At 40.2% G+C, this 26,460-nt stretch overlaps 1 protein-coding gene across 3 annotated transcripts in view; it reads left to right on the top strand.

The window, feature by feature from the left end:
- The window catches only part of sipa1l2 (signal-induced proliferation-associated 1 like 2), a 125,352-nt gene that overhangs the window by 59,356 nt on the left and 39,536 nt on the right, over positions 1 to 26,460 (top strand). For all 3 annotated transcript variants that reach the window (XM_052101158.1, XM_052101157.1, XM_052101156.1), the window contains exons 4-9: positions 436 to 624; positions 8,213 to 8,387; positions 8,698 to 8,801; positions 13,338 to 13,495; positions 15,440 to 16,025; positions 21,184 to 21,458. In XM_052101158.1, the coding sequence (XP_051957118.1) occupies positions 436 to 624; positions 8,213 to 8,387; positions 8,698 to 8,801; positions 13,338 to 13,495; positions 15,440 to 16,025; positions 21,184 to 21,458 (1,487 nt within the window). The remainder of the gene's footprint in view (positions 1 to 435; positions 625 to 8,212; positions 8,388 to 8,697; positions 8,802 to 13,337; positions 13,496 to 15,439; positions 16,026 to 21,183; positions 21,459 to 26,460) is intronic.

Raw genomic sequence — 26,460 nt, 5'->3', positions numbered from 1 at the left:
GATGCCTGCGGTGTACTATTGATTTTCCATATATTGTGATATAAATTACCTCACTGTACTACATGACTCTGACCACTGCAGGGAAGTTTCAACAGTCATAGTGAGTGCTCCTTTTAAAATGACATGAGATCTTGCTAGGGGTTTTCCAAAGGGTGTGTAGTTTGCTGAAGTTGCTCTTGAACGTACGATGGGCCACTTGCTAAAAGCCAAAGCGTTACATCAGCATCCTCCACAGTTAGCTGAGCTCAATTATTCATCGTGAAGCTTGGCAGGGTGTGTAGCTGTATTCAGCATGTTGCAGGGCACTCAAAGTGAATGGTTCATCCATGCGTTCAGTGATATGATTGCAGCATGACATTGATTTCATTAGTTGCTAACATTTGACTTTACTATGACTATAAATCTATCTTTCTTGACTCTATCCACCCTCCACAGCTCACCATGTTAAGAGGCTCAATCCTGGAGGATGCCGTCCCCTCCACGGCGAAGCACGGGACATCCCGTGGTCTCCCTCTTAAAGAGGTGTTGGAGTATGTAGTTCCGGAGCTCAACATTCAGTGCCTGAGGCTGGCCACCAGCTCGCCCAAAGTCCCAGAGCAGCTGCTGAAACTAGATCAGCAGGGGGTGAGTACCATACTAGTGCATGTGAGCAGATGTTTTGGGTCATAGATGTTATAATTTTGTACATTTTAGCATGACTGGAGGGCTTTATTGACCAATCAGCATGTAGAACTGGAGCTCTCCATTTTATAGTCCCCAATATTGAAGATATGACCATACTTTAAGTGCTTAAATGGGTAAGATAAATGAGAAGTCTTTGCCACAATACAGCCATGCTGCAAGTTCATCGTACCGCCATTTGGCAAGAAGGAGACCGTTTAGCTAACACAAAGTGATGGGGAAGAAACACACGTTTACCAGAATGATTCATAGCATGAACCCTACATGCCCACAAGGCTTGTAATCACTAAGACATAATCAAGTGGGGGTTTCTGAAACCATCAATTATATCCTTCATGCGTCCCATTCGCTTAGAGTTTTAATATGTACTGATAAAAACAGAAACAGATGTGTGCAACCCTCTCCTGATGATGTGATGTCCTTAAAAAGCCATTGCTCATTGGATAACTACAGCAATGTTGAGCTTGTAAAGTGGGTCCTTTGGGCAAGGCGCCTATCAGGTGCTGGCGACCTTATAACATTTCCATTTGAGGGTTCGAATTGCAGCTGTGTCAGGACTAGATGGGGTTTTACTAAAGAAGCCTTTTAGAGAAAGAGAGATCTCATTACTTATTGACTGAGCCGGACTTGCACATCTCAGAACGAGAGTGGAAAAAGAGATGAGCTGTTTTGTCGGTAAATCGACTGAATGGAATCTAGATAGAATTTGCAGCCACACGACGGCCGGAGGGGATTCTCCAGAGCAATTCTTTTGTACAATATATGCATTGAGAGGGTTTAGTTGTAAAACTAATATTGGTAATGATTATAAACCCTATTTTGCAATGTCTAATCAATCGAGTAAAATAAATACCATATTGGCGGCTGTGGCTCAGGTGGTAGAGCGGGTCGGCCACTAATCGCAGTGTTGTTAGTACGATTCCCGGCCCACACAACTCCATATGTCGAAGTGTCCTTGGGCAAGACACTGAACCCCAAGTTGCTCCCAATGGCAGGCTAGCACCTTGCATGGCAGCTCTGCCGCCATTGGTGTGTGTGTGTGTGTGTGTGTGTGTGTGTGTGTGTGTGTGTGTGTGTGTGTGTGTGTGTGTGTGTGTGTGTGTGTGTGTGTGTGTGTGTGTGCGCGTGAATGGGTGAATGAGACATGGAGTAAAGTTCTTTGGTAACCTCTAAGGTTAAAAAAGGCGTTATATAAGTGCAGACTATTTACCATATTGAGGACATTGAAAGCGAGAACAATTAGTTGAGTCATCATTTAACAATGCTTATTATCTGTCCACGTCCACACCTACATGTTTTCTGTTTCTCAATGTCATTGTTTTCCAAAGTATTTGGTACTAGAGAGCATTTTTGTGGGAGGACAATGTCATTTGTGGCGTAATGTTGATAACCGCAAAAAGTTATTTCGACTCGTCACTCCTTTTCTTTAAAAAGGCAACAGTGAGGCGCTTACAATGGAAGTGAATGGGGCCAATTTTTGGAGGGTTGAAAGTCAGAAGCTTATAATTTTATAAAAACACTTGCGGTAATTCTTCTTTTAAAACATATGTATTATTTGGGGTGTAAACAGGGCTGGACTGGTAATCTGGCTATTTTCCTTGTGGGCCGATCAGGGGCGGACTGGCCATCGGGAGAACCGAGCGGGCCGGTGGGTTGGCCGCGAAACGTGGCAAATGGGCCGCGATATGCAGAACGGACCACAAAACGGCGCCGCCATATGCAGAAAAGGACAGCGAACATTGACCCCCCACCCCAACAAGTTTTGGGCCAGTTGCCATTTAAAATCCGGGGCCGATTTCTCTTCCCAGTCCAGCCCTAGCTGTAAAGTTTTAGGGTTTTGTGGTTTACCGGGTAGTGTCTTCATGGCAACGAAGTAACAAAGTAAAATTGGATATAACTTTACACTGAAAAGGTTAGTAAGTGATTTTATTACACTACAAACATGTTAACACACATATTGTTTACGTCTAGTGTAGGGCTGCCACGATTATGAAATTTGTTGATTAATTATATTTTTAGGGCTTTCACGATTAATTGTCAAATAAATCATTATATTTCTTAAGATGCATGTGTGCTTCATACACCTTAAGAAGTAATTTTTACATATTTAACTTCAAATATATTCAGTAGATCAAATAATAAAACAAGGATAAATGATTTCCTTTTTTAAGGCTTAAAAAACGTAAAAAATGACTTGGAAAATAATGTATTAAATACTTAAAATATGTCTCTCTTTTTGGTCAACTTTTGTTTTGGTTCATTTCACACTTACACTTTTGTTTTTGGAACTCATATATTTTATTTGATAAAAAATACAATATAATTATATTATGTAATAGTAAAATATTTCAAAACCTGTAATTTTGCAATGCAGTGTTCCAGTGAGAAAAATACCTAAATGTCCTAGAAAATAACTATTTGATCCATCCGAGTCCACTTTTACCGTGGTTACTACATGTAGGGCTCTATGATTTACACAATGTGGGAAAACTCGGATGGAATCACTGAATCCAGTCATAAAAGTGTCATTAGCTACATGAATAGAACACGGAATGTCTCTGAATTTGACACATTTGGGACAAAAAAGAATGTTTGAATGCACAAATAATCGAATTAAAATTGCGATATGTCCTAGTGTGATTTTGAAACTTCAAAAGGCTTCAATTTAATAATATAAATATATCATCTGCACGTGCTGCACACTTTAAAATGAATGTGTGTAATGAATTCAGGAAAAATAACCATTCATTAACCAAAATAGACACCATGGATGAAGCTTAAATAGCACACCCGTTGGGCAAATAAACGTCCTAAAAAAAAAATTGCCTTGAAAAGAGTGGGAAACCCTGTGATACCGGAGCGCTTTGCGTTCCCTATCAAAGTTTACATTTGATTGTTTATATTTTTGCGGGATGTTTTCATGCATCAGAGCGTTTGAGAAGGGTCGTGTCTAGAATGTAACCCCCAGTTACCTAAAGTACACACTGTGTTTTTTGTGTTTTTTTTAGAGTCAGAAACCCTAACCTTAACCCTACCACTAAATGTAACCCTAAACCAAACCTTAGTAACAGAGAACGAGACACTTGTGAGACTGCCAGGGGGTTACCTTCTAGACACCGCTCTTGAGAAGCGCTTCATGCACTCTTCCGGACAGGAGCTGCTCAGTGACACTTGGAGTTCAACTGAATGACACACAGACACGCCGCTGATGGCATTTATATATTTGCTTAATATTCCCTTATTTGTGCATTAAAATGTGATTGGAATTTGGCGTGTACAATAATCGCGGTTATCTCAATCCGGGTGGCGGAGGACAAGTCTCAGTTGCCTCCTCTTCTGAGACCGTCAATCTGATCACGTGACTTGTTGTGCATGACACCGTAGAGACTCACAGCATGTGGAGACTCATGCTACTCTCCGCGATCCACACACAACTCACCACACGCCCCATTGAGAGCGAGAACCACTAGTCACGACCATTAGGGTGTTACCCCATTTGTCTCTACCCTCCCTAGTAGAGTCCGGTGATGAACCGGGCCAATTTGGTTGCTTAGGAGACCTGGCTGGAGTTTCACAGCACACCCTGGAAACAATGAGTATTTTAAAGGAGACCCATGATGCCCCTTTTTACAAGATGTAATATAAGTCTCAGGTGTCCCCAGAATGTTTCTATGAAGTTTCAGCTCAAAATACCCAACGGATCATTTATTATACCATGTTATAAATGCCTCTATTTGGGTGGAATCAAAAACACGTGGTTTTTGTGTGTGTCTCTTTAAATGCAAATGAGCTGCTGCTCCCCGCCCCCTTTCAGGGAGAGGGCCGTGCCTTTACATCTTGTGAACGGCTTAACATTTTTTTAATAAAAAGTCTGCTCTCTACCTCACATTACTTCAGGTGCATTTTTCACAAGTGACAAAGTTATTGGTATTTAGTTAAAAATGTACGTAATATTGCTAGCTAATGTTTATTTAGCAAGTTTCACAGAAACTGCCAAAAAACCTTTATATAAAAAGAAGAGGCTCGCCGATGACGGTCACTACATTATACTACATATACTATAGCAACAACAAATCAGAACCATGTGACTGACAGCGTAAGTGAAGGAGAGACTCCGGCAGAAGTCATAAGTGTGAGAATGAACCAGGATGTTTCTGAATGGTTAATTGACACTACACAGCTGTGGTGAGTTAGTCTGGCAACCAACATCCCTCGTGGCACTGATATGTTGTGCAGATGTGCTGGCCTTTGCAAGTAAACATTCCACTTTTAGTACAACTCTCTTATGTTCACAGAAAACGTACATAGTTTTCAAAAAGACTGTATTGTGCATAATAAAAGTGCGGTTATGAATTATACAGACAGTAAGCTAAAAAATAAGGACATAGCTCAGGTCTCTGTGAATACAATCAGAGACAATGGTAACTTTAGCTGGAACATGAACAGTTTGTACTGATCCATGCTTGGGGAAAAAAATGGCAGACTGTGTGTAGATCACTCAGGGGAGGAGCTATGATAATAGGGTGGAGTCCGTCACCAGTCGTGGGCGTGGCCTGTCACCAGTCGTGGGCGTGGCCTGGTCTAACATGACGTCACTTTAGAGCCAAAATGAAAACCGTTCATTTTGAAACACTGTTTTTGATAAATAGAAATATAAGAAAGAGGAGTAGGTGGACTTTTAACATTGTAGGGTGGTTGTGTACACACACTGCCGACTCACGTTTATGTACAAGGTGAATTTTGCATAATACGTCTCCTATAAAGTTTACGGATTAACCTCATTCACTTCCATTGTAAGTGCCTCATTGTAACACAGATTCTTGCTTTTTTCTTTTTAAGAATTGAAATTTATTTGTGAACCCTGAATAATCCTTTAAGGCAAATCATTGCTCCCCCAATGCGAATACCCCCCAAACAACACCGCTAAAAAGATCGGCATGACAACCACCCAGCTACACATAATGGGCACTTGACCTGTCTGAGGTGCTGCCAACTGTGACCAGCAACACTTGAAGTGAAAATGAAAGAAAATTATGCTTTCTTGTCTCTCTTTTTGCATTAGAGACTGATGGTGGCATTTTTATGGCACAAAAGCCAAAGCAATTTTCAGAATAGCACTAAAAGTGCAATGGGGTGGGAAGTATGTAGGATTTGGGACACCTTCCATAGACCTCTAAAATATTCCTATGTCTGTGTTACCAACTCAATTCAGCATTACATATTATTTTAAATCATGCATTTATTTTTAGATGTACTGTACACTGGCTTTTATTAATTGTCTGGTTAAATAACATCATCTTGTATAGCTTGCCTGGCTATAAGTTTTCCTTGTTGGACCTTCAGTGTGTTCCTATAGTCATGTGTGTCTCATACATAATGCAAAAGCAGCATCTGAGGCCAGCCTGCATGTGATTATGGTATTTGTATGTGCCAGGCTTTTGCACTGATTGATAGCACTTAACTTCGCTAGATCGCCACTTGTGACAGGCGATGTATATCAGCGTACTGTGACCATGTGCTTCAAGGAGCTTTTGATGATTTCATGTCATGGTGTGTTGGAGGAATTAAAAATATAGCATACAGTATTTATTTCTCCATAAACTCTTGTGCGGTCACTGTAAATGTCCGTTTTAATTTTTGGACCATAGCAATACTTAAAAATACTTGTTGCTTTAAATATGAATTCTGTTAATAAATCCTGCCATGTAATATACTGTATGTATTTAGGATTTTGTATTAGATTATGAATTATGTAATACATGACTTTCAAATAGTGATGGTGCTGTTTTTTTACATCAGTAATGTCCTGACTATAACATTTATACCATGCAACAGCAGAAATGTGTGAACCAGTAGAAAATTTGCTGGACTATTTATATTGTTGTAATTACCTAGGCTTTACCACATGGGTATTTAATATAAAAACATGGTTATTAGGTTATTAATGGCTATTGTGTATGTGTGTATATGTGTGTATATATATATATAAAATACCCATGTATATATACACACACACACTGGTGGTCAAATGTTTGGAATAATGTTCAGATTTTGCTCTTATGGAAAGAAATAGGTACTTTTATTCACTAAAGTGGCATTCAACTGATCACAATGTATAGTCAGGACATTAATGACGTGAAAAATTACTATTACAATTACATTTTTTATGTTAAAATACTTCAAAGAGTTCTCATCAAAAATCCTCCATGTGCAGCAATGACAGCTTTGCAGATTCTTGGCATTCTAGCGGTCAGTTTGTCCAGATACTCAGGTGACCTTTCACCCCACACTTCCTGTAGCACTTGACCTTTCACCCCACACTTCCTGTAGCACTTGCCATAGATGTGACTGTCTTGTCGGGCACTTCTCACACACCTTACAGTCTAGCTGATCCCACAAAAGCTCAATGGGGTTAAGATCCGTAACACTCTTTTCCAATTATCTGTTGTCCATTGTCTGTGTTTCGTTGCCCACTCGAACCCTTTCTTTTTGTTTTTCTGTTTCAAAACATAAGGCCTGCACCCCTGAGTCTTCTCTTTACTGTTGTACATGAAACTGGTGTTGAGCGGGTAGAATTCAATGAAGCTGTCAGCGGAGGACATGTGATGTACTTATCCTCTTGTTTAGTTGCACATCTGGTCTTCCACATCTCTTTCTGTCATTGTTAGAGCGAGTTGTTCTTTGTCTTTGAAGACTGTAGTGTAGTACAGCTTTGTATGAAATCTGCAGTTTTTTGGCAATTTCAATCATTATATAGACTTCATTCCTCAAAACAATGATTGACTGATGAGTTTCTTCATTTTTGACCTAATATTGACCTTAAGACATGCCAGTCTATGGCATACGGTCAACTCAAAAACAAACTCCAAGTTAATGTTAAGTTTAATTTATGAACCAAATAGCTTTCAACTGTGTTTGATATAATGGCGAGTGATTTTCTTGCACCAAATAATAAATTTTGCATGATTACTCAAGGATAAGGTGTTGGAGTGATGACTGCTTGTCTAGATTTGATAAAAAATGACTTTTTCAAATAGTGATGGTGTTGTTTTTTACATCAGTAATGTCTTGATTATACTTTGTGATCAGTTGAATGCCACTTTGGTGAATTAAAGTACCAATTTCCTTCCGAAACAGCAAAATCTATACATTATTCCAAACTTTTGGCTGCCAGTGTGTGTAATACTGTATGTAAATATCGTCAGCTGATACATTAGGGTTGTACCGATGTATCGCCTTCCGATATTTTTCGGCCAATGATTGACCAAATTAAAACCATTGGCATATCAGTTATAAGCATGAAAATGCAGATATAAGAAACTGATGGTTAATTTATAATTAATTTCAATCTAGAAATAATTATTGCCACAGGGTTGCTATCATACCATCGTATTTACTCATTTTTTTCTTTTATATTTGTCTTTCATTTTGACTCTTTAAAATGTTGGCCTGTCATGTGATCAGCAGATCCAATGTTCAATGGAAATAATTTATTCTTTAATATTATATTTGTTTTGTAATCTGTTTGTAGCTGAGCTACCAGCACAAAGTAGGCATCCTTTACTGCCAGGCGGGCCAGAGCACAGAGGAGGAGATGTACAATAATGAGAGTGGTAGTCCGGCACTGGATGAATTTCTGGATCTGCTGGGTCAGAGAGTTCGACTGAAGGGCTTCAGCAAATTCAGGGCACAGCTGGACAACAAAAGTAAGTGCTGCTCTCAGAATGTCTGAATGTTTGATCCACTTTCACTGTTGTTGAAAGCTGCACAATGCGAGATCGAAGCTTTGTAAATACAGCTTCATTTCTGAAATGAGTTGGGTTAATATCACATTTGTTTGGCCAGTTTGTCCGTATAGTGCTTTGGACAGTTCCTTATAATCTCTTAGTCTCTGCAGATGAGCCATTTGCAAATGAGTACACAGGAAACTAATTTTGTATTTCATCATGAATGTATGTGTCATTTTAATTCACTGGTATTATACTTATGTGTGTGATAATCTCACCTTCTCTATAGCGGACTCCACTGGCACTCACTCGCTCTACACCACCTATAAAGACTTTGAACTGATGTTTCACGTCTCTACAATGCTGCCCTATATGCCCAACAACAGACAGCAAGTGAGTTTGACACATTTTATAATGATTTCCTTTCTCCGTCTAGGTATAAATAACCCTGATGAGGCTATTGTGCTATTTAAAGGGATAATTCTCTGATCAAAGAGGTTAGAGTGGCTATAAGAAGCTTCTCTGGAAAGCTGGAAAACAAGTTTTCAGCTAACGACCCTGCATCAGTGTGGAGAGGTCTGAAAGACATTACTAAATACAAGACACCATCCCCCAACACTGTAGGGCATCAACAACTGGCTGATGACCTGAATGTGTTTTACTGTAGATTTGAAAAGCCTAGTCTCACACCCAACTCCCTCTTTCCTCATCCTGCAACTCAACCTGCACTTAAGATCCGTGAAGGAGATGTGTGCCAGGTCTTCCAGAAACAAAAGAAAAGAAAAGCACAGGCCCCAGAAAGTGTTTCACCCACTTGTCTTAAATCCTGTGCTGATCAGCTAGTTCCCATCTTCACGCAGATCTTCAATAGATCACTGGAGCTGTGTGAAGTTCACTACTGCTTCAAATGCTCCACTATTATCCCTGCCCCCAAAAAAACCCAAGATCAAATAACTTAATGACTACCCACCGCTCTAACATCAGTGGTCATAAAGTCATTTGAGAGACTGGTGTTAGCCCACCTGAAGGACATCACTCGACCCTTTCTGGATCCCCTTCAATCATGCAAACAGGGCTGTGGATGATGCAGTCAACATGGGATTCCATCATATCCTGCAACATCTGGACAGACCAGGGACATATGCAAGGATCCTTTTTGTGGGCTTCAGTTCAGCTTTCAACACCATCATCCCCGCTATTCTCCAGACTAAATTACACCAACTCTCTTGTCCCACGTCTATCTGTCAGTGGATCACACAGCTAGGCAGCAGTTAGTGAGACTGGGGAAATTCACTTCCAGCACCTGTACGATCAGCAGTGGTGCCCCCCAGGGATTTGCGCTCTTCTCCCTGTACACAAATGACTGCACTGCCAAGGACCCCTCTGTCAAGCTTCTGAAGTTTGCAGATGACACTACTGTCATCGGCCTCATCAAAGATGACGATGAGTCTGCATACACAAGGGAGATTGAACAGCTGGCTGTCTGGTGCAATCAAAACCACCTGGAGCTGAACACACTTATATACTTATATTTTCTATTTGCTTTTTATTTTTATAAAAAATGTTGTTGTATTGTTAGTGCACTGGAAGCTCCTGTCACCAAGACAGATTCCTTGTATTTGTAAGCATACTTGGCAATAAAGCTCATTCTGAACATTTACCGACCCTCATGTCGTTCCAAACCTGTCTTCCATGGAACACGGAAAGAGATATTTTGAAGAAGGTTCATGCTGCTCGTTTTCATACAATAAAAGCATATAGTGGCCAGGGCTGGTTTACATCAATGATGCCAAGCACAGTTTGTTCTCGAGGGCTTGGGGCAAAAATACTACCAAAATTCAGGGGCACTTTTGTGTTTTATTTGTAACATCTATCTCTTAGTTTCTATTCTAGGCCTAAGTATGCATATTATTGCATGAAACATGAGATATAACTACTTCAATAGAGAATATATTTTAATAAATAGATAAATTGAAGAATTTAAAAAGAGAAACTCTAAAACCACCCAAAACTTGCTCAAATAATACACAAGTTTTAATCCAAAAATGCTTTTATAACTGTATATGCTTCAAATTTCTGCCTTTAACCCCTCCAAAAATTGGCCCTATTCACTTCCAATGCAAGTGCATCACTGTAACCTCCCCGGATTATTCCTTTTATTGGAAAAGTTCATTTTGACACTGATTGTAACCATTGCAACATTTTCATATGGCTTAAAAAAAACTTGAATGATGCTTTTTTGGAGCTTGAGTGTTTATCATTGCATGCTTTCATTAATGGAAAGGAGCAGCATGAACTTTTGGGGGTATTTTATAGGTGAACTATTCCTATAAAGGTAGATATTGCTTGGGTCCCATCATAAAAAATTTTTCAGTAGAAAACCTTCAGATAGTCCCAGATACGCCTCTATTCTTGCTGGATGATGCACACTTTAGCAAGCACCTGTGCAAATGGGATTCAAGGCGGTCTGATCAGTTAATCAAGCCTCTGTATAACCACTGTGAACTCTTTTAATCCCTGTCAGTGCTCTGTTCAAGTGCGTGGTCTTGATCTGTACTTCTATAGACCTCACAGAGTCCAGACCAATTGTCCTGCATCCAGCTAATTGTAAACACTTGAGTGGACAGGCCAAGTCGTCATGACAACTGTCTGAATGCCCCATCTCATCAAAACAAAGCTCCCTTTCCAGTTGCCCAAACAAGGCAGATTCTATGTCTTAAGTAATGGAGTAAGACACATCAAGGATAGTTCATGAAAAATGCGTATGCCTTTAAGAATGGCTGTTCTAATGTATTTGGTAAAGCAAATTGTTAAAGGATTTATTTTCTTTCTCAGCTGCACTTTTCAATGGGTGAAACAATCCTAATAGAGTCCTCGGCAGATTGATTTTAACACCGTAACAGCTTTCCTCAATGACTTGTGAAATCCTCATGCGTAGATGGAGCTCAGTCAGATAAAGAAATTGAGTTCTGTGCTTTTAAAGGAAAGCTGCTTTTACAGAATGGGAAGTAAAGGAGCCCGTGAATCTTTATTTGGCGGATTTGTGGGATTTATATTTTTCTCTTGATTGGATCATGGTCTGAAAGGGATAATCTTGGAATATAAACTGTTCAAGAACTCCGCATCTTGGGCGTTCAGTTCTGTACTCCTTTTCACATAGAGGGATTCACAGAAGACTGCAGCTAGTCATTTTCATTTACTCATGTTTCTGTCAAAGGCTTTCTTATCAGTTTGCACCAAAAAATAACACGAGTGTATCTGCTGAAAAAGGCATGTTTAACCAGTCCCCCACCAGAGATTTTCAACCCGAAAGTGAGAGGAATTTTAAAGAATTGCACTCTCTCACGCCCCCATAAAAAATAGAAGAGAGTGAAATCTCAAACTTGAAATGATCTGTATGCACACTACACTTACCTAGGGTACCCCCTGACAAATATTAAGATTGAGACTTGAACACTTCTCGTTATAAATTGACCCTAAAAGTGGAAAAAACAAGTAACAAAAACGGGTGGTTTTGCAATACCAATACATGGACGTAATCGCTAAAAAAATTTAAAATGGTCAAGCAACCTGTATTGGACCACTTAAGATGTAATGACCCAACACAATGACACACAGTTATTTGGTGAGTTTGATGTTTTTACTGATTCCAATAATATGTACAGTTTTATAATAAATTATAAAAACGGAGCACTTCTGATTTGTCTGCAAATTTCAAAGCACTTGTTCAGCTTTGCTCATAATGCCAACATGCATTGGAAAGTAGAGCTTCTAAGCTTTCAAACGATACCTATTTTGTGTTGGTCAAAACTTTAATTATTTTTATTATAATGTGAATGGCTTACAGATTTTGTTGATCCGTCCAAAAATGAACCTTTCTAGCGTTCACCATGATACAGGGTGCGTTCCATTCGGAAGTGATCATCCATCTGCCCTATTCCCTTTTGAAGACCATCCACTGGAAGAGCTTAGGGGTGGCTGTGGCTCAGTTGGTAGAGCGGGTTGGCCACTAATTGCAGAGTTGGTGGTTCAAATCCCGGCCCACACGACTCCACATGCCGAAGTGTCCTTGGGCAAGACACTGAACCCCAAGTTGCTCCCAATGGCAGGCTAGCACCTTACATACAGCTCTGCCATCATTGGTGTATGAATGTGTGTGTGTGAATGAGTCACAGTGTAAATCGCTTTGAATACTGATAAGGCTTAAAAAGGCGCTATATAAGTGCAGACCATTTACCATCTTCCAGAGGCTGATTTATCACGTTTATCATGCGCTCAACGCCAAGGCCATTTGTGGTTTGATTGGCGTGTATATGCTGGACCGAAGCCGAACCTCAGTTGCATTATCTAGATCTGTTTGTTCGATTTTACAGCCGGACTAAGCGTTTTCATGACATTTAAAAATAAGACAAATTATTTCTTTAGTCCGTCTGAAATCTGACTTTTAAAAAGCACTCATTAGCCATGTTTCCACTGTTGTGCCAAATGAGGGCATGCCAGTGCGTGCCAGGGCCACTTGTGTTCCCACTGTCACGTCCAGGGCTTCATCATGTCTTACATGTTTACATTAGATAATAATGATATTCTAGATAACTAGATAACATGATACTTCAGCTTGAGCTTTCCTTTGGTTGTGAAATGGTCAGGGGTGTGTGACGTTGGCACCAGGGCGGTGTATTAAGGGTGGGTTTTAGGGCAATGCTGCAGGGCTATTTAGCCCTGGCTTGCACTGGCGCGATTGTGCAAAAGTGGCAAATGTGTTTTGATAAATGCCATACTTGACCGTTTCCAACAAACATTGGTAATGCATACCCTCCCAACATCTACATGTGATTTTTGGTTAGATGACAGAACTGTAACATGTTTTATTCAATGAATTTGGCCCATAATAACTTGCTTCCTATTATTTATTATGTTTCCTCTATCCAGCTACTGAGGAAGAGGCACATTGGGAACGACATCGTCACCATCATTTTCCAAGAGCCAGGAGCATTTCCATTTACACCTCAAAACATACGATCTCATTTTCAGCATGTGTTCATCATCGTTAAAGTCCACAACCCCTGCACGGAGCAAGTGTGTTACAGGTAGGGGAAGCTATATACACAAACTCTTCACCTAGCCCCTTCTGTTCTCCAGTAAGGTGCATGATGGGATAGTTTGGACAATGGTGACGGCACTATTAAAGGATAAGACCGAAGTGAATTCAATTTCCAGTCTTATTTACTCCGTGTGTACCTCTTAAGCTTGTTCAGTGTAACATTGCAGAGAGCTGAGGCAAGTTGGAACTTGTCGAAATGGATAATAGCCAGCCTCACCCCTTTGAGATTTCAGAATTGACGTCAGAGTTGAAGTTAAACGGAAAAACCTTGCCATTTATTTTCCTCACAGGGGCCACATGCATCCAACCTTGCTAGGCATTACAGATATTTAACTTTAATTGATACTTAAACTATGGTGCATTTTTGGGCTGCATCCTTAAAAATGTTCACACTCAAATTTAAGAGCTCGCCATTCACATATATTGTGGGCAAATTGTAAAAAACTAGCCTCATTTTTCACAAACCCCCCCCAAATTAAATTTTGTCCATGTAATTCTGGTTCTGTTCACTCCATCTCCCTTTAAAAAGTCTTATTTTATTCCACTAGTTGGCAGCAAGTACTAGAATTGTTTTTCTCTATCACCTTCTGTCACAAAATGCCAATCTGTAATGTAGGTGGCGCTCTAACGCATTTTAACCCTCGCAGATGAGCTCGTCCATAGACATTCAGTCTAATTTTCAGTTCATGCATCACCCTTATTGTTTCATTGAATATCTCGGCCTCTGAGTGGACTAGAAGCTCAATCTAGGTGTCATTAGAGAGCTGATATCCTCCCTTTTGCGATGATATGAAACATTTTATCACCAATAGTCGATAACAAGATTTGTTTACCATGCTTTCCTGCTGGACTGCATTTATGTTCTAGACATCTAAGATATAACATTGGATTATTATTAAACCAAGCCAGCTCACAGACATGAAGTTTTCTCGTTTTGTAGAAAACTGCCCAAGGTAAAATCAGATATGATGTTTTTAGATACTTGGGGATTACAGCTGCAGTGATTGGCACATAAGAGACTTTGATGTCTTACAGAAAGTCACTTTATGACATTCTTTCACTTTATGATTCTTTTGAAAATCTTTCAAATGTGGTTTAAGGGCATCAAAATAAATTGTGTCGTAACTTTCCTGAGAATGAGAGTTTTTGTTTGATATATGACTTAAATGACTCCATTTAAGTGCTATTTGAAAGACTTTTATATTCATTTAATTCATATTTCTACCACAGTACCTCTAGGTAGCACTTATTTGCGACCTGGATGAGTTCAGGCCCTATTTTGTTGTTTTATGTTGGTTATGATGGTATTCTAAGAAAAGTTCAGATTCTACACGTTCAAACGATACCACATATGCCTGACTTTGCAATATAGCGCCCTCCGGCAGGTCCATAGGTTTTAAGGAGTTACGGTCAGGAGTAAAACATCCGTCTGTGTGAATCTGACTGTGAGGAATTGCAGAATGGTAATTGTTTAAAAACCCAATTAAGTCACAATTAAAGTTTTGTGACTTTTAGTCCAAGTCTATTAGCTTTAGAGCCATCTATAAGCTAAACTCCTCTAATTGGACTATATTAACCTATAGCAGATTGCACTTAAAATTTAGGGTCTTTCTCCCCCTAGAAAATGGATCAGATATATTAAACACATTTCTGTCCAGTCCAATAGGAACCCAACCGATTTCCCAATTTGATGTGATTCTATTTAACAAGCTCTCAACTCTATTTTATTCAGTTCTCATTAATTTGGGTATATTTCTGTTATAATGGCCATTTTGCTCTTTGGTTCAGTTTTTCTATACTATTTATGTAAGCAGTTGAAAAAGTAATGATCCGTAATATAAATTCTAGGAACACAGCAAAGATCTGTTTTTGTGAAAAGGATTAACAAGATACTTATTCACGTACTGTATATGTCTTTATTATTCAATAGTGTTGCAGTTGCCAGATCCAAAGATGTGCCTGCGTTTGGTCCTCCTATACCAAAGGGAGTGATGTTCCCAAAGTCTGCCGTGTTCCGAGACTTCCTGTTGGCCAAAGTGATCAACGGCGAAAACGCGGCTCACAAGTCGGAGAAGTTCCGGGCCATGGCGACTCGTACCCGCCAGGAATACCTCAAAGACCTGGCAGAAAACCTGGCCAGTGCCACGCCTGTGGACCCCACGGGGGCAAAGTTCAGCTTCATCAGTCTGGGAGCCAAGAAGAAAGAACGTAGCCGGCCACGGATCAACGCTCATCTGCATAGTACGGGGGCCATCACGTGGTCTGTGGTCGCCCAGGACAGCAGCCAGTCTACTGATATCGGTTGTTTGCTGGCTGTCTCCCGAGAGTTTGTGGCGCTCATTGAGGAGGCTTCCAAGGAAGTGGTTTTCAACTGTTACTGCAGGGACGTGATTGGTTGGAGCTCTTCCTCTATGGTGGGAAGGGTGAAGCTTTTTTATGAGCGCGGTGACTGCGTGGTGTTCTCCGTGCAGGATGGATGCCCAGAGGAAGTGCGAGAGATCACACAGCGATTAGAGGTATGAGTACATTTGTTTAGTGTTAAAATACTTCTATCCCAGTTTAATATGCAGTCACTGTCAGAGGTAGACCCATAAATCGGTTTTGCCAATTAATCGGTGCCGATAGTTGCTTTTTGGAACTCAGTTATCGGCAGAAATCAAGTCTCTGTCATTAAAAAAAAACAAAACGTGCATTGTGTGTTTCAGGCTTGTTTATAGTTAGAAGTCCTGTGTTATGCACCAAATCACCAAATTTTTCTGGTTATTATTTGGATTTTGGTTGAACAATAAACTGCATTTGGGATTTTATTGACTTTGGACTCTTGTAGCCTGTGTGTGTGCTAGATGTAGACTTATAGATCGTTTTTACCAATCAATCGGTGCCGATTGTTGCTTTTTTGGAACTATCGGTTATCGGTAAAAACTGTTTCGATAGTTGCCGATAGTTTTTTCATCATTTCGTCATTATATAATAAGAGTCCCTGGTGTGTTTCGGGATTGTTTATGTTTTAAAGTCACGCCTTATGCACCAAATAATTTTTTTGTGTTTATTACTGGGATTTTGGTTGAACAAAAAAGTGTATCTGCGATTTTTATTATGATTTTTTTTATTTTGTATTTATTCATTTTACTCTGTCTACTTTGGACTCTTGTAGCCTGTGTCTGTGCACGTCATAGTAATGAAAGACTAATAACATTTTCTAAAATTGTAATAAATTATTTTAAAACTATCGGCCGATTTATCGGTTATCTTCCTTTCCCACCACCGTAGTTATCGGTATTGGCAAAATCCACTAAAAACACTATACACCCCCCACATGACACAGATCTGTTAATTCTATGAAAACCCAAAAGTCTATGCAAATCTGACAAAAATGACAAAAATCTGGGTTACAGTGCGACACTTACAATGCAAGTGAATGGGGTCAATCTGTAAACGTTAAAATACTCACTTCAAAAGTGAGTACAGCCACCAGACGTAAACAATGTGTTTACTTGATTTTAGTGTGATAAAATCACTTACTAACTGCATCTGTGTAAAGGTATATTCATGTATGCCATGACGATAAAGCCCTAAAACGATCATAAAAGCCATATTTTAAAAACTTTACAGCTCAAATCAAATATAAATGCTTTTATAAAATTATAAGCTTCACATATCTGCACATTTAAACCCTCCAAAAGTCAATGCAAGGCTAATGGAAGACGTGAAATGTTTGGGAAACCTGTTAAGAAAACAATAATTATTTGAGCAAATTCTGAAGCTCTGGCCAGCTTTCCGTTTTACTGTGAAGCATGTAGTGTTGGTATACAGGATTCTCTTCTCATGTTTCTCTTCAGAGTGTCTACGATTGCAATGCGGGGTCAAAGGTTATTGGATTAGCATTTCAAAGGTAAAAGTGTTAGAGCAGATTACCTTTGTGTACCTTAAACCTTCCAGAAGTGTCTACAGAGGTATCTGCATTTGATTCCTTGTATCAACATTGGGTGAATTCATACAATATACCCAAAAGAAGACAGTAAAACGGTGAAACTGTATCTTCCATCAAACAAACGCATCAGTAACACAATATTATTTCCACCTTCTGCTTTATTGCCACCCAGTCTTGGGCCAGACCTGCAGACTGGTCTTTTTACAGTGTTGTGGAGGGTTTAATGGGTGTACATGCTGTTTTGAGAGTATTACTATGGACTAATGTGATGGACCCAGTCAGCATGTGTGCTCAGTTTTCTCTCTTGAGAAATGCCTTCTTTAACTCTTTACTTGTCTCATAAACACCTTTAAATGCATTGTTTACTGCATCGTATAGTTTACTGCCTATAGTCACTAGTGATCAACTGATTTGGGTTTTTTAATGGCCGATAATGCAGGGTGGCCTATTGGTGGATACAATGCCAATATCCAGAGTGCAGGGTGGCCTATTGGCAGATACAATGCCGATATCCAGAGTGCAGGGTGGCCTATTGGCAGATACAATGCCGATATCCAGAGTGCAGGGTGGCCTATTGGCAGATACAATGCCGATATCCAGAGTGCAGGGTGGCCTATTGGCAGATACAATGCTGATATCCAGAGTGCAGGGTGGCCTATTGGCAGATACAATGCTAATATCCAGAGTGCAGGGTGGCCTATTGGCAGATACAATGCCGATGTCCAGAGTGCAGGGTGCAGGGTGGCCTATTGGCAGATAACAATGCCGATATCCAGAGTGCAGGGTGGCCTATTGGCAGATAACAATGCCGATATCCAGAGTGCAGGGTGGCCTATTGGCAGATACAATGCCGATGTCCAGAGTGCAGGGTGGCCTATTGGCAGATACAATGCCGATGTCCAGAGTGCAGGGTGGCCTATTGGCAGATACAATGCCGATGTCCAGAGTGCAGGGTGGCCTATTGGCAGATAACAATGCCGATATCCAGAGTGCAGGGTGGCCTATTGGCAGATACAATGCCGATATCCAGAGTGCAGGGTGGCCTATTGGCAGATACAATGCAGATATATCACCCAATTTAATATAGTTAATAACAAAAACATAAAATTGCTAAACATAAAATAAATAAACTCTTATTTAGCACTATATTTACTCAATTTCACACAAAAATGTTACTTTGTAAAACAAATAAAAAAATAAATAAAATAATGTTGTATTTTAAATGGTATATTAGAACATTTATTGATATTTGCCTTTTATCATTAGAAAAGTTACTGTGAACTGTTGAGGAGAGACTGTTAACATACATAGCATTTAGAGGTCAATAAATGAATGCTCCATAGGATGCAGAAGTTTTGTGAGGTTGGTTTATTACATCTGTTTAAACAAGATATGTGCATATTTGCAGACAGTATATGATCGTTTATCATTAGACATGACAGTTAAAAGTTACAGTTAACTATTGCTTCTCCCGCGGCTTTGATATGTGGACCGTATAAATTAGACTATGTTGTTATGGCGGGTACGTAATAACAAAACGGTTGTTTACATGTGTCAGTCGCTTGATATGCAAGCAGCTGATTCTCAGCGCCCTCAAGAAACAAATCGGCCAATGGGAAAAATTTACCAATGCCGATTATTAAACAAGTCTGAATATCGGCCGATTTAACTGCCTTGGTGAAATATCGGTCGACCACTACCTGTCACCTAGCATTTGGGCAACAGTTTACATGATATAACAACGAAACTGGCCATTTAATGCTATTCACTCAAACGAAGGTTGTACTTGACAAGCATTTTAAAACAGTACATTTCTTTTAGCTCATTGAAATAGCACAGGTGATTTTAAGGAAGCATCGCATTGGGTGAGGCATCATGAAAGTGTCGTTAATATCAGTTGTTGATCAATAGATCTTATCTACCTTAAAAAGGAAGGATTGTATTTCATTTTAGCCACTTTAGTCTCTTCAAATGGCTTTTGTTGTTGCTAAGTACTGTGACTCTGGGCTCTTAGTGGCTTTACAGCGTCAAAGCAAGATCAGATTCCAATCCCAAAACTGTTTATTTTGGGATAAAGGAGGAGTTGCATGTGGAAGGTTTAAGCTCATATATCAAAAGCAAGTCAAATCTGCTCTGTGTTGTTGATGAGACCACCAGCCCCATGTTGGAGTTTTTTTCTCCCATGTCAAACATGAGACAAAAATGAATGTGTGAAAACCTTCACATTGCTTTTTGCCATCCATCCATCTTCAACCGCTTATCCGAAGTCGGGTCGCGTGGGCAGCAGCTCCAGCAGTGGGCCCCAAACTTCCCTATCCCGATCCACATTAATCAGCTCTGACTGGGGGACCCCGAGGTGTGGAGATGTAATCACTCCACCTAGTCCTGGGTCTTCCCCGAGGCCTCCTGCCAGCTGGACGTGCCTGAAACACCTCCCTAGGGAGGCGCCCAGGGGGCATCCTTACCAGATGCCCAAACCACCTCAACTGACTCCTTTCGACGCAAAGGAGCAGCGGCTCTACTCCGAGCTCCTCACAGATGACTGAGCTCCTCATCCTATCTCTAAGGGAGAAGCCCGCCACCCTTCTGAGGAAAACAATTTCAGCCGCTTGTACTCGCGGCCTACTTCTTTCAGTCATGACCCAGCAACCATTGCTTTTTGCTAAATATATAATGAAAGTGAATAGTGATTTATCAAGCTCAAAAAAGGACAAAACCACCATAAAACCACAGTAAAAATATTTGATACGACTTGCACTCTATATTCCAAGCCTTCTTTAAGGTGCAAAAATTTTTATCAGTAATTTTTTCCCCATTAAAATGTTTTACTCCTAAAGAAATTATTGGTAATTTTAAAATATATGTATAAAATCATGAGTGCTCGCATGAGATGAAGACTCCAGTCATATCAGTAAAACATTATAAAAGCTGTTTTATTACTACATGGAGAGGGTCCCCTCATGGGGGCGGCCATGTTTAGATCACATGACCAACTAAATACTACCAGAGACTATTTAGCAGAGACGGGCCACTATTATTAAAATGAATGGGAGACATTTGGATTGCCCAATGGCAGCCAACAGTCAAAGGATGTAGAAAGGAAGTCCCGCCTTACAGGTGAAAGAGACAATCACCTTTTAGATACAGACATCGCCTGTCAATCAACTCCAGAATGCGCATGCGCATTAACTAGACAAGCCGGGAACATTGCATTTATTAGCGGTAAAGAAGCACAATGTATGATACTAATGTTGTCAGATTTTACTTCTGATCTGAAAAATAGTAATATTTACCAACCGTTTTGGAGATTACAGTCTTTTCCCCCATTCAAGTAGATAGGAGCTGCACTAACATGACTGGAAATAGCCTCCCATTCAAAACATGTCCGGCAGTGGAATGACTTGCTAGAAAGACTTTGATACTACTCACTCAATCTCGGTAAATGTCATGTTATTGGACACTTTCAGTCATGGATTAAATGAATCATTACAGTCATTAGTGAATTCCTACAATGGTACCGGTAGCTGAAAACTATTGCGTTTGACGCCACAACGTTTGTTTGCATGACACGAGTTAATTAACCTGCGCCGTAGTCGCCGTGTCTTGCTGTTGGAAGTTAATTTAATGATATAATGTGATCGTATAGTACTGTAAATGACGAGAAGACGTTTGAAAAGTCTTTAAGTAATTATAAAACTTAGTTAAAGACTCGTAATACTAGCCAATGCAATTTTTTTTTTCAGATGGTCACCAGGGGCTGTGAGACTTTAGAGATGACCCTGCGCCGAAACGGTCTCGGACAGCTAGGCTTCCATGTCAACTTTGAAGGTGTGGTAGCCGACGTCGAGCAGTTTGGGTTTGCCTGGCAGGCTGGACTTCGGCCTGGCTGCCGTCTGGTAGAGATCTGCAAAGTTGCTGTTGGAACACTGACTCATGAACAAATGATTGACCTGCTGCGGACCTCCACACCTGTCACAGTGGTGGTCATTAAACCACACGAGGACGGCACCCCCAGGAGGTACAGTTTGTCATCTCTTTCACAAGCTTGTGATGAGCTAAGCTTTTCAATGTAAATGTTTATAAAATGTGGAAAACTATAGCTATAGCTCTACAAATTAAACCGAATGGATTTGTGATTTACCAGACAGAGATGCAGCACTTATTATATAACATAATACCTCATGCTTGTTATTCATGTCATGGGCACGTCTGGCTACATTTGACAAATGCAGCCCTAAAGATTAAACTTTTACTTAAACTTGTGGACAGATGGGCCGCACCAGTTTCTCCTTGATAAACAGAGGTCACCTCTCAAAGAGAAGATTAATCCTCTTGAGATAATCTGTGAATGATATGATCATCATCTGTTTATGGTCTGCTGAGCATTTACATGAAAGAGACCACTCAAAGCAAACAGGTCTGGAATTGAGGGAATCCCAGAATCCGGTAATAGTTAGCTGAGCATGTGCTGCTCATTTCAGAAGATCCAAAGGGTTTATTAAGAACGTCAGAGACCACAGCAACCCTCTGGCTGCACTGTCCATAACGGGATTGACCCCCTGTCAGGCATATTGCCGGAAATCTTGAGCACTCTGTGCCCTTTGTAAACAAGAGTTTAGGGAGGATTGCTTCAGCTGTTAGATGACCTAAAAGTGCTCTATATCTCTGAATCTTAAGGCAAGTGAATTTCTGGTGAGCTGTTGTTAACAGAAACATGCCTGGACAAGCCAGGGAAGAGAGTTTTTATTCCGAGAGTTACTTTTCCGGTTGGAGGTCATTGAACAATAGCTTATGTTATTTAGTGGTGTTTACTTAAGCAACTGTCAATGTTATTAAAAGGGTAATTTTCGGGTTAAGGGTTCATTCTAAACACAACTCTAAAAGCCGATTTGTACATCTTTGTCGAATGCATGTTGTAGTCTACGTGTGGTTATGGCGGTTGCCCTTAAAAAATATAGTAAATAAAACTATCACCCCTGGAGTCGCGAGTTTGAATCCAGGGCGTGCTGAGTGACTCCAGCCTGGTCTCCTAAGCAACCAAATTGGGCCGGTTGCTAGGGAGAGTAGAGTCACATGGGGTAACCTCCTCGTGGTCGTGATTAGTGGTTCTCGCTCTCAATGGGGCGTGTGGTGAGTTGTGTGTGGATCGTGGCGAGTAGCATGAGCCTCCACATGCGGAGTCTCCGCGGTGTCATGCACAACGAGTCACATGATCAGATGTGTGGATTGAAGGTGTCAGAAGCGGAGGCAACTGAGACTCGTCCTCCTCCACCTGGATTAAGGTGAGTAACTGCGCCACCACGAGGACCTGCTAAGTAGTGGGAATTGGCATTCCAAATTGGGAAAAAAGGGGATAATTAAAACTCTGGGATTCCCCCGGTGCATATGCACGATCGTGAGGGACAGTTGTCGAAATGTTAAATTGGTCTGTGTAGTGTATGTGCTTTTCCCACTTTCTATGTGTTGATTTGTTGTTGGGATCCATCCTAATGTCAGTTCATCTGTTCTGTTCACGCACATGCACACTCTTCAGAAACCTGTAAGAACGCTGTTTATGCGTTGACATGTAATCCACATAAGCTGCAATGTCCGGGAGAAACCTGGGTGCATTACACCGCTTTCTCTTAATCCCTTTAACGGCTAAAAATAAAGTAAAACTGTGTTCTTGTTTACATTTCAGAATGATGCTTTCTGCAAAAACCCTGGAATAAACCAATATTTAACCAAATAATTTAAATAAAACCAAAATAAGTGCATGTAAATGTGGTCACCGTCTCCCAAGATGAATGACCCTTTCGCATGTGAGGTTCACCTTTAATAACGGATCCCTCAGCGTAATGTTTTTAATTACTGTATTTTATTTTTTTAAATTTGGCTGTAATCTTCACAGCAGATGCACTGGAGGTCAGATGATATCTTATCAAATATATAATGTGATTTTAAGATGTTTATAATGATGATTATGATAGATAAGATGCAGATAAACAAGATAGACAGATAGATAGACAAATAGCACAGGACACCTTCACAGGTTCACATGCCTTGGCGGGTCGGCCCTTTTTGGCTGCACATGGAGGACCAACAGCATATTAGGCAGGTGGTCATAATGTTTTGGCTCATCAGTGTATACTGTTAATATATATAAAATTATGAAAAGTTGTGAGCCACAACTAGGGAATGTCATATCATGGAGATTGCCGATAGACTTTTTTGACTTGGGCCAATTAGAAACACCCTAGCAACACCCTGGCAACACCCTGGCAACCACCCACAACACCGTAGCATCAAGGCGATGAGTTCTGCATGACTCTCATTTTCTTTAGAAAATGTAAAAATCTTGTTTGCTCTATCGTTGTCTGGAAATGTCTGATCTTGTTATGCTTGTTCTCTGTGGTTTTACTGCTGTCTGTAGGGCTGCCTCTTCATAGAACAAGAACAGGGGCTCATTAGTTCACTTGCAGGTCTTGGTCTGGATGAGTTTTTTCTATTCCACAGACTCGTGGCTTGTGTGAGTCTAAGAGTGTGGTATTCTTCATAGAAGTACATTCTGAAGTGTCATATCTGGTTATGAAGACGATGAGAACTTGATTTGAGTGCCTTTTGTCTGCTCCAGCCCTTCATTCAAGAAGATCACCAGAGATTCTTGTTTTGGAAGAAGTGTGTGGTCTGAGCACAGTGGATTAGATCGGAAACACATTATTAAGCATCAATGACTCCCGTGGGCTAGGGCTGACCTCGTGTTAGTTTTCTGTTTGTCCTTTCGATTTTTCTCTCTCTTACGCACACACGTTATATAATATATAATTACAGCAAAAGACAGTACATCATTTAGCTAATACAATTTGTCTTTTCTCTTGCCAAACAGTCCCTGCAGTGCTTAAACTCTATTCAATTCTGCCAGATTTACTTTAAAATGCATTATCAACGGATGACATTCACTGTTTTCATATTTTAAGGTATCATAGGTGCGCTAATATTTAGCCAAATTCTATGAGTCGTGTATTTGCGTCCGTCTGCACAGTTTTTCTATAGTTTTTATATTTAAACATGCACTAGACGTACATTTTTTACATTTGCGCCACGCCTTGCAGTTTTTCCAGCATCTAGCGCTGCGCATGTCCTTTTATGCTTATAAGATTATATCGCCATTAGCTTAGCAACATGCTAACATTAAACGCTATTAAAATCAATTCCTAGTCGAGTCTCCCAGGCAGAACACAATTTTTGTGTCATGTATTTTTATTTTTAATACGTGTAAGTCAGTCACTTGTGAGGCTCCATGATGGTTTGGATGCCACCTTGCAGTGGCAAGAAAAAGTATGTGAACCCTTTGGAATTAGCTGGTTTTCTGCATTTATTAGTTTTAAAATGTGATCTCATCTTCATTAAAGTCACAAGTATAGACAAAACAAAACATGCTTAAGCTAACAACTCACAAGCAATTACAGTCTGGCATGTTTTTATTGAACACATCCCATTAAATGTTCACAGTGCTGTGGAAAAAGTAACTAAACCCTTGGATTTAATAACTGGTCAATCCTACTTTGGGATCCTCCCCATCTCTATTGGGTTAAGGTCTAGGCTCTGACTGGGACACTCCAAAAGTAGCATTGTTGAGTTTCAAGGTGACCTTTGGCAAATTTCAGGCATGCAGCAATGCTTTTGTTTGAAACCAGTGGCTTCCTTTATGGGGTCCTGCCATGGACACCGTGCCTGTGTAATGTTTTCCATATAGTAGACTCATGAACAGAGATGTTAACCAGTTCCAGTGATTCCTTCAAGTCTTTAGCTGTCACTTTAGGGTCCTTTTTTTTTTTTTACCGCATTGAGCATTGGTGTGCCCTTTTGAGTCATTTTGGCTGGACGGCCACTTCTAGAGAGAGTAGCTACAGTGCTAAATCATCTCCATTTAAAGACTATTTGTCTCACTGTGGACAGATGAATATCTAAGCTTTTCGAGATAACTTTGTAACCCTTTCCATCTTTATGCAAAGCAACAGTTCTTGATCGTAGGTCTTCTTCTGAGATCTCTTTTTTGCAATGTCAGCAGATGCTTTGTGAATAGCAAACTCAAGGTGTTTGAGTGCTTTTTATAAGTCAAAATAGCTCAAACCCACACCTACAATCTTGTTTCATTAATTGGATGCCAGGTTTTCCAACTCGTGTCTCTAGTTAGCTTTTGTTGACGTCTTTAGCCTATTGGGGGTTCACTTACTTTTTCCACAGTTCTTTGAATGTTTAACGGGATGTGTTTGATAAAGACACGAAAGATCATAATTGTTTGTGTGTTAGCTTAAGCTAATTCCAAAGGGTTCACATACTTTTTGCCTCTGTAAAAGGCAGCTGCCTATGTAGGGAGTAGGTAGCAAAGCAGCTCGTTAGGTTTTGGAGTTAAGCATGTGACTTAATAAGCAGAAAAATGCTCCAGATTTGCAAATTGGCATAGATTTATAGAAATCGTCTGGCTCTATAAACAGCTCACAGTTATAAATGTTAACAGCCGGGAGTTGTCCAGAAGCGTGAAGGAAGTGTTCCTGCTTTCGAGGGTCTCTGACCTGTAACTCAGCTTCGATGATAATCGTCATTCTTGTGGAAGGAACAGTCTGCTCCCCCAACACAGCTTTGAACCTCCCAGCCATTTCAAGGCTAATTAACTCTATAGAAACGCAGTCAATGATCTAACCAGAATCAAGTTAATCCATACAATTGATTTGATGAATCATTGGAGGCGCTCGCAAGCAAACGGTTCCATAATTAGACATGTTGCCGGCTGCTTTCGTGCATTTAATGAAATTCAAGTTGGTTCTAAGTGGAGAAAAACAACGGGTAAGCTTGTGTAGGCATCCCATGAACATGTAAAACATTATCTCTGATATAATGAAATCACATTGTGATGCATTAATGCTAGATGCTATTCTATTATATGCTATTATAGTTCATGATGTGAGTTTGAGTCATCAACAATAACATTGTCTGTTTGAGTTCAAGGTCTGTATGTCTGTAAGTAATTGAAAAATAAG

Source organism: Xyrauchen texanus, chromosome 32, assembly GCF_025860055.1.
Source record: "Xyrauchen texanus isolate HMW12.3.18 chromosome 32, RBS_HiC_50CHRs, whole genome shotgun sequence".
Taxonomy (NCBI): domain Eukaryota; kingdom Metazoa; phylum Chordata; class Actinopteri; order Cypriniformes; family Catostomidae; genus Xyrauchen; species Xyrauchen texanus.
This window is presented reverse-complemented; position numbering and strand designations above follow the sequence as displayed.